Raw genomic sequence first — 15,000 nt, 5'->3', positions numbered from 1 at the left:
CGGCGAGGCAGGGGATTGTGGGAAACCCCTTTACAGCTCATTAAGGAGCGAAACACATGAAACAACCTGCACAAAACCGTCAGACGACACAGAAACCGAACGTTTGTTTTCTAGTTGTGTTGTTGTTGTTTACTGATCTATCAGAGACGACGTCATCAGAGCACAAATAAAGATCGTTAGATGAACGTTTGTCGTCGTTTGTGTTAAAGACGGAACATCAGCGGACGAAGCCCAACGTCACGTTATCAGGCTGATCATTTTCTTTATTAATCAATCAGTCTATAGAATATTTTAAATGGTGAAAACATTGATAATGTTTCCATGGTGACACATCAAACCACAGCTGGAGCAGAAAATCATCACATCTGGAAGCTGAAACCAGAGAATATTTGACATTTTTGCTTGAAAAGTGATTGAAACATTAAATTATCAGAATGTTGACTATTGATTGATTGATAGACTATTGATTTCATGTGACTGACTTATCAATAAATCCTGTTACAGCCTTTGTTTTTGTGTTTCATCTCCGACATAAAACACCTTCAAAAAAACATGAGGAGACATGAATCTCAGCTGATACGTTGCTATCAGATCACCCTCACGTGACACGTTCGTCGTCATCACGTCACGTCTGCGACGGCGCCGGGCGGCGAGGGGGAAATGTGGAAGTGTTTCCATGGAGATGAGTTTAAATCCATGACTCTGTAACTCATTTCAAAGTGTTTTTCTGAACCGTTCATGGTGATGACGTGTGTGTGTGCAGGTCAGCGGCGTTTTCCCTCCACATGAAACACAGCTGACATCATCTTCACATCGCAGACGCACAAAAGCAACGTTTAGTTTATCGGATTATAATAAACAAATCCAGGTTAGTGACGGAGGTTCCTGCACGCTGAGCGAACCCTGAGGTAGAAACAAACGCCGCAAACGAAGCGTCAGAGCAGGTTGAAGCCCCGACTTTTGACTTGCAGGCAGCGTTTCTACAAACGAGATATAAATAATAAAACCACAAAAAGCAGAATATTTCCTCTTTAAGACCGCCAAAATAAGAGCCAAAGTGTAAAAAGACACACGGTCCACACGCTGATCAATGGACACAATAATCTGATCAGTGGACACAATAATCTGATCAATGGACACAATAATCTGATCAATGGACACAATAATCTGATCAATGGACACAATAATCTGATCAGTGGACACAATAATCTGATCAGTGGACAGAATAATCTGATCAATGGACAGAATAATCTGATCAATGGACACAATAATCTGATCAATGGACACAATAATCTGATCGGTGGACAATAATCTGATCAATGGACACAATAATCTGATCAATGGACACAATAATCTGATCGGTGGACAATAATCTGATCAATGGACAGAATAATCTGATCAGTGGACAATAATCTGATCAATGGACAGAATAATCTGATCAGCGGACAATAATCTGATCAATGGACACAATAATCTGATCAAGGGACACAATAATCTGATCAGTGGACAATAATCTGATCAATGGACACAATAATCTGATCGGTGGACACAATAATCTGATCAATGGACACAATAATCTGATCGGTGGACACAATAATCTGATCAATGGACACAATTATCTGATCAGTGGACACAATAATCTGATCAGTGGACAATAATCTGATCAATGGACACAATAATCTGATCAGTGGACACAATAATCTGATCGGTGGACACAATAATCTGATCAGTGGACACAATAATCTGATCGGTGGACACAATCTGATCAGTGGACACAATAATCTGATCGGTGGACAATAATCTGATCAGTGGACACAATAATCTGATCGGTGGACAATAATCTGATCAGTGGACAGAATAATCTGATCAGTGGACACAATAATCTGATCAGTGGACAGAATAATCTGATCAGTGGACACAATAATCTGATCAGTGGACACAATAATCTGATCAGTGGACACAATAATCTGATCAATGGACAATAATCTGATCAGTGGACACAATAATCTGATCAATGGACAATAATCTGATCAGTGGACACAATAATCTGATCAGTGGACAATAATCTGATCAGTGGACACAATAATCTGATCAATGGACAATAATCTGATCAGTGGACAGAATAATCTGATCAGTGGACAATAATCTGATCAGTGGACACAATAATCTGATCGGTGGACACAATCTGATCAGTGGACACAATAATCTGATCAATGGACAATAATCTGATCAGTGGACACAATAATCTGATCAATGGACAATAATCTGATCAGTGGACACAATAATCTGATCAGTGGACAATAATCTGATCAGTGGACACAATAATCTGATCAATGGACAATAATCTGATCAGTGGACAGAATAATCTGATCAGTGGACAATAATCTGATCAGTGGACACAATAATCTGATCAATGGACAATAATCTGATCAGTGGACAGAATAATCTGATCAGTGGACAATAATCTGATCAGTGGACACAATAATCTGATCGGTGGACACAATCTGATCAGTGGACACAATAATCTGATCGGTGGACAATAATCTGATCAGTGGACAGAATAATCTGGTCAGTGGACAGTGACATGATGGAAGGTACCTGCCGTGCTGGCGAACACCTCGCTCTGCGCTGAGCCCTCTGAGATGATGGCAGCGGCGGCCGCGGCGGTGGCGGCGTCGCCCGCCGGCGTGCGGTCGAACGTCAAGGTGCCAGAGGTGGTGATCTGTCCTGACGGGGACACCGTGACTGCGTGACGGAGACGGACATGTCAGCCATGTTTGGACGGTCAAAGCTCACAAGTTCACAGCAAAGATCAGATAAACTACTGAACAGCAAACGTTCATATTTCATTAATTCAGATTATTATTGTTGTTATTATTGTTGTTGTTGTTGTTGTTGTTGCTCCTCCTGAAGTTTCTCCTTGTTAAAAAGATTGTCCAGATGTTGTCTTACTGTAAAGCATCATGAGGCTAATCTGTGATATTAGGCTGAATGAATAAAACTTGAATTTAATTTAATTTAATTCAGATTAACAGGATGTGAAGTTTAAGATAAAGTCAAGACTTTGTGATTCTCAGAACTACATAAACATGCTGATCTAATCTTTTCTCTTTTCCTGCTGCGACACAGAAGCTCCGCCCCCTCCTCCAATCAATCACACGTAAGACTGAAGTCATGTGACCTACATGTGGTACCCGGGGTCAGCGTGATGTTTTTGGCGGCAGGAAGTTCCTTTTTAGCGGGAACGAGTGGAGGCTCCAGGTCCTTCTTCCGTCTCTTGTAGGGGACGAAGAGGCGGACCGGACCGGTCTGAAACACAACATCCAACATCAGCTGATCAGAAACAATCAGATCAATAACACTTATTAATAATAGTTTATTATAATTATAAAGCAGCTGATGAGTGGATTTTACCATGCTGATGTTTTCTGCCGCCAGAGTTTCTCCGTCCTTTGAACACTGCAGAGACACAAACGATCAGTCTGCTGTTACATCATCATCAACACGTCAGTGAGTCACATGTTCACAACCACAGCAGGTTTGTTTCACAAACCGGCGCCGTTTACAGCAAAACAAAGAAAAACAATCCACTTCCTGTTGGTTTGTCTCTGCTGTTGAGAAGAAGCTTCAGAGCTTCTGATACAAGCAGCAACCTCCGGAGCTGATAAATGAATCCAATAACCTGCGTTCTCTCTAACGGCCAGCAGGGGGCGACTCCACCGGCTGCAGAGAGAAGTCTGATTGTATGGAAGTCTTTGAGAAAATGACTCTACTTCTCTCTTGATTTATTAGCTCAGTGAACTGTTTCCTGATGAGTTTCAGTCGCTAGTTTCAAGTCTTCTTCAACACGGCGTGATGTTCATTTTGTACTTTATGGCCCCATTTAGAGTAAAATAGACGATAAAGCAGCGGATGCTTTAGGGCGGGGCTACGTTGTCATTAACAAGCGTTGCTTACGTAACCGTTGCGTATGGCCGTAGCTGCTGCTATTTCACAGCGTGTTTTCAGTTCACTGAAGTTAATTGAACGTTGTTGTTGCCCAAATAAAGTCTTGTTCAGCGTTTGGTGGTGAGTCAGGTGATCAGTTTTTCTGGTGAGTACGTTTTGTTTTAACGGCCTGTTTTTCGAAAATTAGCGAAAATTAGCAGAGCTAGCAGCTAGCGCTATGGTCAGCTCCACCCTCTCGTCCAAAAATCAAACATGGCGACGGCCAAATCAAAGATGGCGACGGTCAAATCGCTACACTAAAGGCTTCATATCGACAGTTCGCAAACCAGCGGGTGACGTCACGGTGACGTCACCGTGACTACGTCCATATTTTATACAGTCTGTGGTCTCACATGGTTTTTCCACAAAACAAGTAAAAGTTAAGACACCAGATGTAAAGTTTCTTCTCAGTTTACAAACACTGAGAATGAACTTTACAGTGACGGAGACGTCATCCAGCTTCAGTTACTACTGACAACAACAAACAATAATCTCCACCGAGGGTTTAGAATATCCTGACATTAAACAGAAGAATTCACTTATTAAGACGATGACTTGTAACTGAATAATAAATGAAATGACATGTCATCAGTTGAACGCTGCCAGTCTCACTGGAGGAAACATTTGACCCACCAGATCAAATAAACAGTCAAACAACCACAAAGACAAACACAAAGAGGGAATTTGATGCTAAAAAGACTGTAAATGTGTCAGATATCCACTTGATATGACTAACTCAGACTGATGAAGCTGAATAGAAGCTTCACACAGACTTTTAAATGACTGTGTGGACACACTGTGGATTTTATCCTCCATCACTAACATTAAAGCACATTTGAAGGATCTTTTAATATCCAGTATGAACAGGAGGAATGATTACATTACTGTTACTATGGAAACCTCGTTAATGACTGTTCGCTGATGCTGCAGGTTCTCTGACTCACCGCTGTCAGGTCGTCACAGCAGGCGGCGCAGGTACAGGAAGCGGCGTGAGGGTTCAGGATACGCTCCTGACAACACACACACACACACACACACACACGCACACACACACACACACACGCACACACACACACACGCACACGCACACACACACACACACACACAGTTATAATTTATACTTTGTCAACAGAGTGAAACACGGATCAGTTTATGTTTGATAGACATTGAACTGCAGACAAAGTTTAAAGGATCATTCTGCTGATTTTGTAGTACTGTGTAGTACCGTGTAGTACTGTGTAGTACTGTGTAGTACCGTGTAGTACCGTGTAGTACTGTGTAGTACTGTGTAGTACTGTGTAGTACCTGGATGAGGCAGAGCAGAGGTCTCCCTGCGTATCTGATGCTTCTCTTCCAGTCTTTGCTGCTCGCTCTTCCTGCCAAACCTTCAAACTCTGTGGGAGTCAACCACTGCTGACCGTGTTTGATGCAGCGACCTTTGCCCCCTGAACACAACACAACAACACAACAACACAATAACACAACAACACAATAACACAATAACACAACAACACAATAACACAATAACACAATAACACAACAACACAACAACACAATAACACAACAACACAACAACACAATAACACAATAACACAACAACACAACAACACAACAACACAACAACACAATAACACAACAACACAACAACACAATAACACAACAACACAACAACACAACAACACAATAACACAACAACACAACAACACAATAACACAATAACACAACAACACAACAACACAATAACACAACAACACAACAACACAACAACACAATAACACAACAACACAACAACACAATAACACAACAACACAACAACACAACAACACAACAACACAATAACACAACAACACAATAACACAATAACACAACAACATAACAACACAACGTAACGACAGACAGTGTTACTGAGCTGCTTCAGACGGACTCATTGAGAAAAGACAACTGTGAGTCTTTGAGTCTCTTAATCTGAATAATAAACTGATAATCAATAAGCAATAATCAATAATCTCGTTATCACACGTTAACACGTTCCTGATGAAAAAACTTCTCTTGTACTTTCAATAGAAGGATTTTAAATGTCTTTTTTTAAAATTATTATACTGTGAAAATTAAAATTCATCTGTTGATCACTGATTAATGGGGAAATAATTGGTTTACTGGAGTGAACTGGTTTAACTGGTAATCTGAGGTGTGATCACCTGATCCGAGCCGGTTCTTGTAAAGGACTCCGCTGGTGTTCCTGCAGCGGACCGGCAGCTCGTTGTTGTAGACCGAAGGGTCCCAGTTGTACTTGGAGCAGGAGTCTTTGTCCTGGGGAGGAGTCAGCGGGGTGGGTGGAGTCTGTGGGCCTGAGGGACGCACAGGAGGACAAAACAAACACACACACACACAGAAACCTGTTGTTCTTGCTGTAATCATTCCTCTCGTCCAAATGAGTCAAATCAAGTAGATATCTTTCAACGTTACAGTCTTTTTAGTGCCAAAGTCCCTCTTTCACTGTTCATATGGACACATGACTGCTGGTTTAACACACACTGGGAACACTGGGAACTGTCCTTTATCGTAAAAGCAGGATATATATATATATATATATATATACATATATAAAAGAGTATCATAGACGTCATATTCTAGACACAACAGACTAATCCGAGATAATACGAGTCGCTTTGAGTGTGAGCCGTCATGTGGTCGAGCTGATTGATGACGCTCTGAAAATGACCAAACGTTTGAAGTTACTTATGAAACATGTGGGACGATTATATATTTGGTCTAGAATCAGAGAATGAACTGAAGCTGATAATATGATAACATGACTTTCTTCATAAATATGAACATGTCATAATGAAGTCTAACGTCTGCACAAAGACAGGTTAGGGATGTGCAGAGGGACCAGTATTTGTATTTGTATCTGTATTTGTTGAGGCAGCAAATTATTTGTATTTGAATAAAAGTGGACAGAGGTTTAAAAATCCTGTTTTTGTTTTTATTACGCTTTTAATTTTAGAAAATTAAAGTGTTACAATAAGTGTTGATGAAGCGTGTGTCAGTAGTTCAGCTTTATCTCTGGGGAACACTCCCAACTCCAGGACTGATGTCTAAATAAGGAAATGTGCGTCATGCAGCAGGTGGATGTGACTCCCCTCACTGAGACCTGCTGATAGACGTCACAGCGGAGCAGAGGAGAGACACTGAGATAGCGATGATGTAACCGACCTGCTTTTGAACTATTTGTATGAAACAAATATTCGTATAAAATCCACTATTTGTGCTTTGCCGGATAACGTATTTGTATTCGGGCGCACCCCTAAGACAGATCTACGAGTTCACAGACCAGTACCTGGCGTGATGGAGGCGGTGGACTTGAGACCCGCAGCCTCCACGATGCTGGCGTCGGTGTGAACCACGATCAGAGTGGCCTTCTGGGTACTGAGACCTTCACCCAGCTGGAGGGTGGTCCTGCCACTCTGTAACACACACACACACACACACACGTATACAGTTACAGCTGTGGAGGTTAAACTGAAGCTCGGTACAGTGAGTTCAGTTCTAGCGGTTCTTGCGGAGCCTCGTCGGGGTTCTTCAGCTGGTGTTTCGTTAGACTGCAGCTCGCTCCGTCATTTAACTGCAGAATTAAGTTACCAACTCTGTAAACCAGCAGTCTGCAGATCAGCACCTACAGGAATGGTTAATGTGAGGGTACAAATGATTAATTCCAAATAATAATAGTGATTTATGTGCACAACTGGTTAAACTGTTGCCGTGATACCTGCTGTCAGTGTGAGGTCTGTTCAGCTGCAGGTCTGAACTACATGTGTTTCTCCACTAGATGGCAGCGTGAAGCTTTAACATGTTGACGACACAGTCAGTCAGGAACTTTATTCAACTTTAAACTTTATTTATTTCTGACTGAACTGGGTTGACTGGACAGATTGAACCTCCACCAGTTTTCCTCCAGTAGCTTCATGTATCACAGACACCGTCACCATCACTCCCATTAAAGCACATTTTAATATCCAGTATGAACAGCAGGAATGATTACAGACACCCTGACTGCTGGTTTAACACACTGGGAACACTGGGAACACTGGGAACAGCTTTCTACTGCTGGTCGAGAGCAACAGCACAGACTGTTTCTACAGAGCGACACTGAGCGTGTGCAGTAGCGTGACCATCGGTGTGTGTTGACCTACCAGCACGTGTTCAGGGAGGCTTCCTGACGTGGCGACCGTGGTGGTGAAAACGTTGTCGTCTGCAGCCTGAACGTCGCCCACGGTTACCGCCGTCACCTCTGATCAATACAACCAATACAAGTATTACATCATCAGATCAGTACTCCTGTTGTACTATATACAGTACTACAGTACTCCTAATGTACTATATACAGTACTACAGTACTCCTGTTGTACTATATACAGTACTACAGTACTCCTGTTGTATTATATACAGTACTACAGTACTCCTAATGTACTATATACAGTACTACATTACTCCTAATGTACTATATACAGTACTACAGTACTCCTGCTGTACTATATACAGTACTACAGTACTCCTGCTGTATTATATACAGTACTACAGTACTCCTGTTGTATTATATACAGTACTACAGTACTCCTGTTGTACTATATACAGTACTACAGTACTCCTAATGTACTATATACAGTACTACAGTACTCCTGTTGTACTATATACAGTACTACAGTACTCCTGCTGTATTATATACAGTACTACAGTACTCCTGTTGTATTATATACAGTACTACAGTACTCCTAATGTACTATATACAGTACTACAGTACTCCTGTTGTACTATATACAGTACTACAGTACTCCTGTTGTATTATATACAGTACTACAGTACTCCTAATGTACTATATACAGTACTACAGTACTCCTGTTGTATTATATACAGTACTACAGTACTCCTAATGTACTATATACAGTACTACAGTACTCCTGTTGTACTATATACAGTACTACAGTACTCCTGTTGTATTATATACAGTACTACAGTACTCCTAATGTACTATATACAGTACTACATTACTCCTAATGTATTATATACAGTACTACAGTACTCCTAATGTACTATATACAGTACTACAGTACTCCTGTTGTATTATATACAGTACTACAGTACTCCTAATGTACTATATACAGTACTACAGTACTCCTGTTGTACTATATACAGTACTACAGTACTCCTGTTGTATTATATACAGTACTACAGTACTCCTAATGTACTATATACAGTACTACATTACTCCTAATGTATTATATACAGTACTACAGTACTCCTAATGTACTATATACAGTACTACAGTACTCCTGTTGTATTATATACAGTACTACAGTACTCCTAATGTACTATATACAGTACTACAGTACTCCTGTTGTACTATATACAGTACTACAGTACTCCTGTTGTATTATATACAGTACTACAGTACTCCTAATGTACTATATACAGTACTACATTACTCCTAATGTACTATATACAGTACTACAGTACTCCTGCTGTACTATATATAGTACTACAGTACTCCTGTTGTATTATATACAGTACTACAGTACTCCTAATGTACTATATACAGTACTACATTACTCCTAATGTACTATATACAGTACTACAGTACTCCTGCTGTACTATATACAGTACTACAGTACTCCTGTTGTATTATATACAGTACTACAGTACTCCTGTTGTATTATATACAGTACTACAGTACTCCTAATGTACTATATACAGTACTACATTACTCCTAATGTACTATATACAGTACTACAGTACTCCTGCTGTACTATATACAGTACTACAGTACTCCTAATGTACTATATACAGTACTACAGTAATCCTAATGTACTATATACAGTACTACAGTACTCCTGCTGTACTATATACAGTACTACAGTACTCCTAATGTACTATATACAGTACTACAGTACTCCTGCTGTACTATATACAGTACTACAGTACTCCTAATGTACTATATACAGTACTACATTACTCCTAATGTACTATATACAGTACTACAGTACTCCTGTTGTACTATATACAGTACAACAGTACTAATGTTGTATTATATACAGTACTACATAAATCCTAATGTACTATATACAGTACTACAGTACTGCAGCTGTATTATATACAGTACTACAGTACTCCTGTTGTACTATATACAGTACTACAGTACTCCTGTTGTACTATATACAGTACAACAGTACTAATGTTGTATTATATACAGTACTACATAACTCCTAATGTACTATATACAGTACTACAGTACTGCAGCTGTATTATATACAGTACTCCTGTAGTGTATTGATAATATAACTACAGTACAGCTGCAACAATTAGTCGATTAGTTGCCAACTATTAATTAATGATCTAATATTTTGATAAGTGATTGATTGGTTTGAGTCTAAATTCTCTGATTTCAGCTTCTTCAAGAATAAAAGAATATTTTCTGGTTTCTTTCGTCTCTGCGACAGTAAACTGAATCTGTGGACAAAACGAGACATTTGAGAAACATTGATCCACATTTTTCACCATTTTCTGACATTTTATGGACCAAACAACTAATTGATTAACTGAGAAAACAACAGATTGATTAATAGTCGTTAGTTGCAGCTCAAACCAGAGTTTTGATGGGAAACATGGGAGATAAATCACATCAGCAGAACTACAGTTTCTACTGACAGGAGTTTAAACTTGATTTACAGCGGCAAACATTAGTCGATTAATCGATTAGTTAACTGAAATAAGTCACCTTGGTGTCTGGGAATCATATTTTGCCTTTATTTAAAAAAAAAAAAATCAAATATAAAAATATATATATATTTGCTCAAATCTCACAAACCCGCAGATTCTGAGAAGCTGATTAACTTCTATCTGAAGACTTTTAATGATCTACTTTCATCGATCAGCAGTAATACAGTGATCAGTGATCAGTTTTCTCTCCGGTAGTTAAATATTATGATCGGTTTGTGTTTGGCGCCCCCCCGCCCCGCAGCAGCGGCCTGCCGGCGGCTGCAACCCCCCCCCCGCCTTGCCTGCAAACGCCGCCTCGGCCTCGTCTGGGTTCGGCAGGGACTCGGCTCCCATGTCGATGTTTCCCGGTTCCGCCATCACGGCCATCGTGGTGACTTCGGCCTCCGACTCGGTATCCGAGCCCACTCCCTCCACCGACGGCCCGCCGATGGGCGTCTCATCCAGCCCGAGCGCCTTCGTGGCCGAGTCCGCTTCGTCCATTCTTCCGCCGAACGACAAGAGCCGAATATGACCGAGCAGCCGCGGGACAGCCGGAGAGCAACCGACAGCAACCGACAGCACGGAGCCTGTTCACGGTGAACCGTTAAATCCACAATATTGTCTCCGAAACTGACGGAAACGTCAAAGGAGAATCAGGAGAAAAAGGCCGGAGAGACGAAGGCCGCCCGACGGTTTGTTTTTCATCAAGAAAGAGATGCGCCGGAAACTGCCGAGAGAACACGAGCCCGCCCGAAGCGACACACAGCGGCCGGAAACTACCGAAAGAACACGAGCCTGCCCGAAGCGACACACAGCGGCCGGAAACTACCGAAAGAACACGAGCCTGCCCGAAGCGACACACAGCGGCCGGAAACTACCGAAAGAACACGAGCCTGCCCGAAGCGACACGCAGCGGCCGGAAACTACCGAGAGAACACGAGCTTGCCCGAAGCGACACAGCGTCCGATACAGAAAACACAAAATAATAAGAATCACAGGATCTTATTAAAGGACTATTTCACCTCAATTAAACTAAATGTTTCTATTCTTTCAGTCACTTTTCTTTTGAGTTCGTAAATTATATTTGTTTATGTGCTGTTTTTACCAGGTTTTTCCAACAGTGATTACATCTGGGTTTTTTATATAAATCATGTAAAAAAAAAGAGTAACCAACCACAAGAAGTTCCACAATTAAAACCATTTATTGATATATACATTTGCATGTATAGTGATGTCAGCTGGAATGTCAACATAGAGAAAAGAAACTCTTAAAGCTCTTAAAAGGACGGGTTCACCATTTTTCTTCCATTGTAAGTGCATTATGAAGGATCTTCTAATGGTCAGTATGAACAGGAGGAATGATTACAGCAAGAAACACAGCTCTGATGTTCATCTGGGCTCCTGACTGTTGGTTTAAGATATGCTTGAAAAACTGTGAACTGGTCCTTTAAATCTCCTCAGCAGTGACAGACTGAAGGCGTCCCTGTAAACCATGAACAGACAACAAAACACACACTGAACTAAAACTGCTCATCAAACTAAAGTGAAACACAAACTTCTCCATAAAGATGATTAACCAGCGATGTTTGAAAAAGACTTCCTGCTGGTCTGAAGGTATCCAGATGATTCTGAGGAGTCTTTGGAGGTTCTGGACGTGTTTTTTAAACGACCTTCTGTCTGCTGATACATGAGGCGTAAACTGATCCTCTGCTGCTGGTTTTTCAGGTTATTTAAATACAGACGATCACACATCATTTTTTATCTATGAACTCTCTGCTCACACACTCTGTGAAAGCTTTGAAACAGCAACTGAACACTTATTTATTCAACCTCGCTGTTAACTGACGCTCCTCCTTTGTTTTATTCTTCTTCTCTTGTTCTTTGCATAGCTGTTCTTGCTATTTGCTGCTTCTTTTGTTGTTTTACTTTATTGTAAAGCACTCTGAGCTACACTTCCTGTATTATAATTATGATTAATGTCTAGGAGACAGTTGTTATTTCCAGAGAAATAAAACATCCTCAAAAACTGTTTTAAATTACTGTGTAGTCTGGAAGTGAGATCTAATCTAATGAAAGTCTTGGGGCAAGTTTGACTTGATTGACGGCTTCATCAGCCTATCACACGCGGCCGTGGTGTTTGCCACTCCCACCCGGCTGCAGCAGGAGCAGGACGAAGGTGACGCTGAGCCGGATCCTCCGTGGCCTGTGGGCCTGTGTCTATCAGTAGCCTGCAGTGTGTTTGGTCCTGCACACACACACACACACACACACACACACACACAGAGTAACCACGCCCACTCCCTGCTGAGCTCGCCACCGCCACCGTCACCGTCACCTCCACATCCAACGATTTACCATAATATTTCCTGTCTACTTCCTGTTTGTCTTCTCACTTTGGTGCAGAATAAAAAGCCTTCCTCCTGTGCAGGAGATGATTTTAGATCGATCAGATATAACGTCAGAGTCTACAGGCTCAGATCCGCATCAGGACCGGGTTCCGGTGTCAGCGCTGGATCCTGGAGACCAGGTAGTAGAGCAGGAAGAAGGCCAGGACCAGGCCCACGGAGACGTAGCAGAGGATGCGGCGGTTGTCTCGACTGGATCTGACCATGGTGGAGAAACGCTTCACGCTGCCGGTCAGCAGGCCCGTCGCACTCAGGAAGTTTGAGTCCTGAGAGGAGAAGAAGAAGAAAACGACACCATATTTTAGCTAAAACTCGTTTGCATTCACATTTTTTTTTAACAATGAGAAACGACTTCATGAACGTCGGGTAAATTAAAAAAAGGTTAACGATCCGTTTCACAGACAGGAAGTACTCACCATGCCGTCCAGATACTCGTTCTGATCGTCAGCCTCTCTGTCTATGTCGTACGCCAGCTGTCACACACACACACAGAGCAGATCATCCGCTTACACTTTAGTTTTCTGATCGGTTCCCTGCAGGGATCAATACTGAGTCAACAGCAACAAATCTGGATCAAACTCTGACACATTTGCATTTTTTTACACACATTTATACACAATCAACCATGAAACTACAGAAACACAATGAAACAGTGATGTAATAAAGATCCTCGTGTGCTGCCTGTTGTTGTGTTTTTATCTCGGTGTGTCTGATTGACACTTGAGTTGTTTGTGTGTAAAATGAGCTGCTGTGTTGAAACAATCTGTGATCATTATTTAATCTCAGGGTCGTACAGCAGACATGACTCACAGATTTCAGTCTGGAGACTTTGGCGGCCAAGTTCTCAGCCAGACGTTTGTTTTCAGTGTCCAGCACATCGTCCACGGAGCCGTGACCTGGAAACACAAACACACACAAACACACACACATTAAACTGTGAGGTTACACTGCTGACATCACATAGCTGCTTGTTATGATAGAGAAACACAGTTAATGCTGAATACTACCAGCTGATAATCAATTATTATTGGACAACATTCACTGATGCAGTGAAGGCAACAGCAGCTGCTGGCTGTGAACTCAACGATAGAGCAGGTTCATCAGCTGAATATGAAGTTAAAGCTTCTTAAGAAAAGAAACACAGATGAGTATTGATTTTAGGGACAAAGTTACATGTTCTGTTCCTGTGTTTTCAACATCTGTAACCACCAGATAACTCGGTCACCAGATAACTCGGTCACCAGATAACTCGGTCACCAGTTAACCTGAAACACTGGTGTGGAGGATGGAGAGGTGACATGATCTTTCTGTTGTATTACAGCAGCAGTAAAGGAAGCAGAACAAGAATCTGATGATGACACTAATAATAAACCATCAGCCACACTGCTGTTAATAATAATAATAATAATAATAATAATAATAATAATAATAATAATAATAACTGCGAGTCACAATTAGCAACTAACTGTCGACCTGTCACTAACACACAGATCACTTCCTGCTCGGGATGGAAGTTAACAGCTTTTCTCTCACTTGCGGAAACATTAGTTAAAACCTTGATAATGAGACTGATGTTAGCAGGAGACATCTCAACTCCTCAGCTGGTTAGTTAGCTAGTTAGCCTGCTAGTTAGCCTGTTAGTTAGCCTGTTAGTTAGCCTGTTAGTTAGCCTGCTAGTTAGCCTGTTAGTTAGCCTGTTAGTTAAACTGCTGGTTAAACTGCTAGTTAGTTTCCGGTTAGCCTGCTCGCTCAGCTGCAGGCTCGTTCGGGTTCACAGTGAAGTGACTTCAGCTCCGGACACATGAGCTCAGCGCTGCTGGAAACCGCTAACTGCTGAATATATGAACATGAATAC

At 41.4% G+C, this 15,000-nt stretch overlaps 2 protein-coding genes across 3 annotated transcripts in view; both read right to left on the bottom strand.

Moving 5' to 3' along the window:
• deaf1 (DEAF1 transcription factor) overlaps window positions 1–11,824 on the bottom strand; it is a 16,538-nt gene extending 4,714 nt beyond the window's left edge. For both annotated transcript variants that reach the window (XM_044355635.1, XM_044355636.1), the window contains exons 1-9: window positions 11,043–11,824; window positions 8,181–8,278; window positions 7,328–7,454; window positions 6,186–6,335; window positions 5,293–5,432; window positions 4,932–4,997; window positions 3,415–3,459; window positions 3,186–3,309; window positions 2,599–2,745 (exon numbers count right to left, since the gene is read on the bottom strand). In XM_044355635.1, coding sequence (XP_044211570.1) covers window positions 2,599–2,745; window positions 3,186–3,309; window positions 3,415–3,459; window positions 4,932–4,997; window positions 5,293–5,432; window positions 6,186–6,335; window positions 7,328–7,454; window positions 8,181–8,278; window positions 11,043–11,241 — 1,096 coding nt within the window. In that variant the 5' untranslated portion in view covers window positions 11,242–11,824. The remainder of the gene's footprint in view (window positions 1–2,598; window positions 2,746–3,185; window positions 3,310–3,414; window positions 3,460–4,931; window positions 4,998–5,292; window positions 5,433–6,185; window positions 6,336–7,327; window positions 7,455–8,180; window positions 8,279–11,042) is intronic.
• Window positions 11,825–11,923: 99 nt separating this feature from the next.
• Window positions 11,924–15,000, bottom strand: part of bet1l (Bet1 golgi vesicular membrane trafficking protein-like) — a 3,199-nt gene continuing 122 nt past the window's right edge. The window contains exons 2-4 of the mRNA XM_044355672.1: window positions 13,956–14,041; window positions 13,562–13,618; window positions 11,924–13,411 (exon numbers count right to left, since the gene is read on the bottom strand). Of these exons, the coding sequence (XP_044211607.1) occupies window positions 13,244–13,411; window positions 13,562–13,618; window positions 13,956–14,041 (311 nt within the window). The 3' untranslated portion in view covers window positions 11,924–13,243. The remainder of the gene's footprint in view (window positions 13,412–13,561; window positions 13,619–13,955; window positions 14,042–15,000) is intronic.

This window comes from Thunnus albacares, chromosome 7, assembly GCF_914725855.1.
Source record: "Thunnus albacares chromosome 7, fThuAlb1.1, whole genome shotgun sequence".
NCBI lineage: Eukaryota > Metazoa > Chordata > Actinopteri > Scombriformes > Scombridae > Thunnus > Thunnus albacares.
The sequence above is the reverse complement of the archived record's forward strand: the minus strand, read 5'-3'. Positions and strand labels throughout refer to the sequence as shown.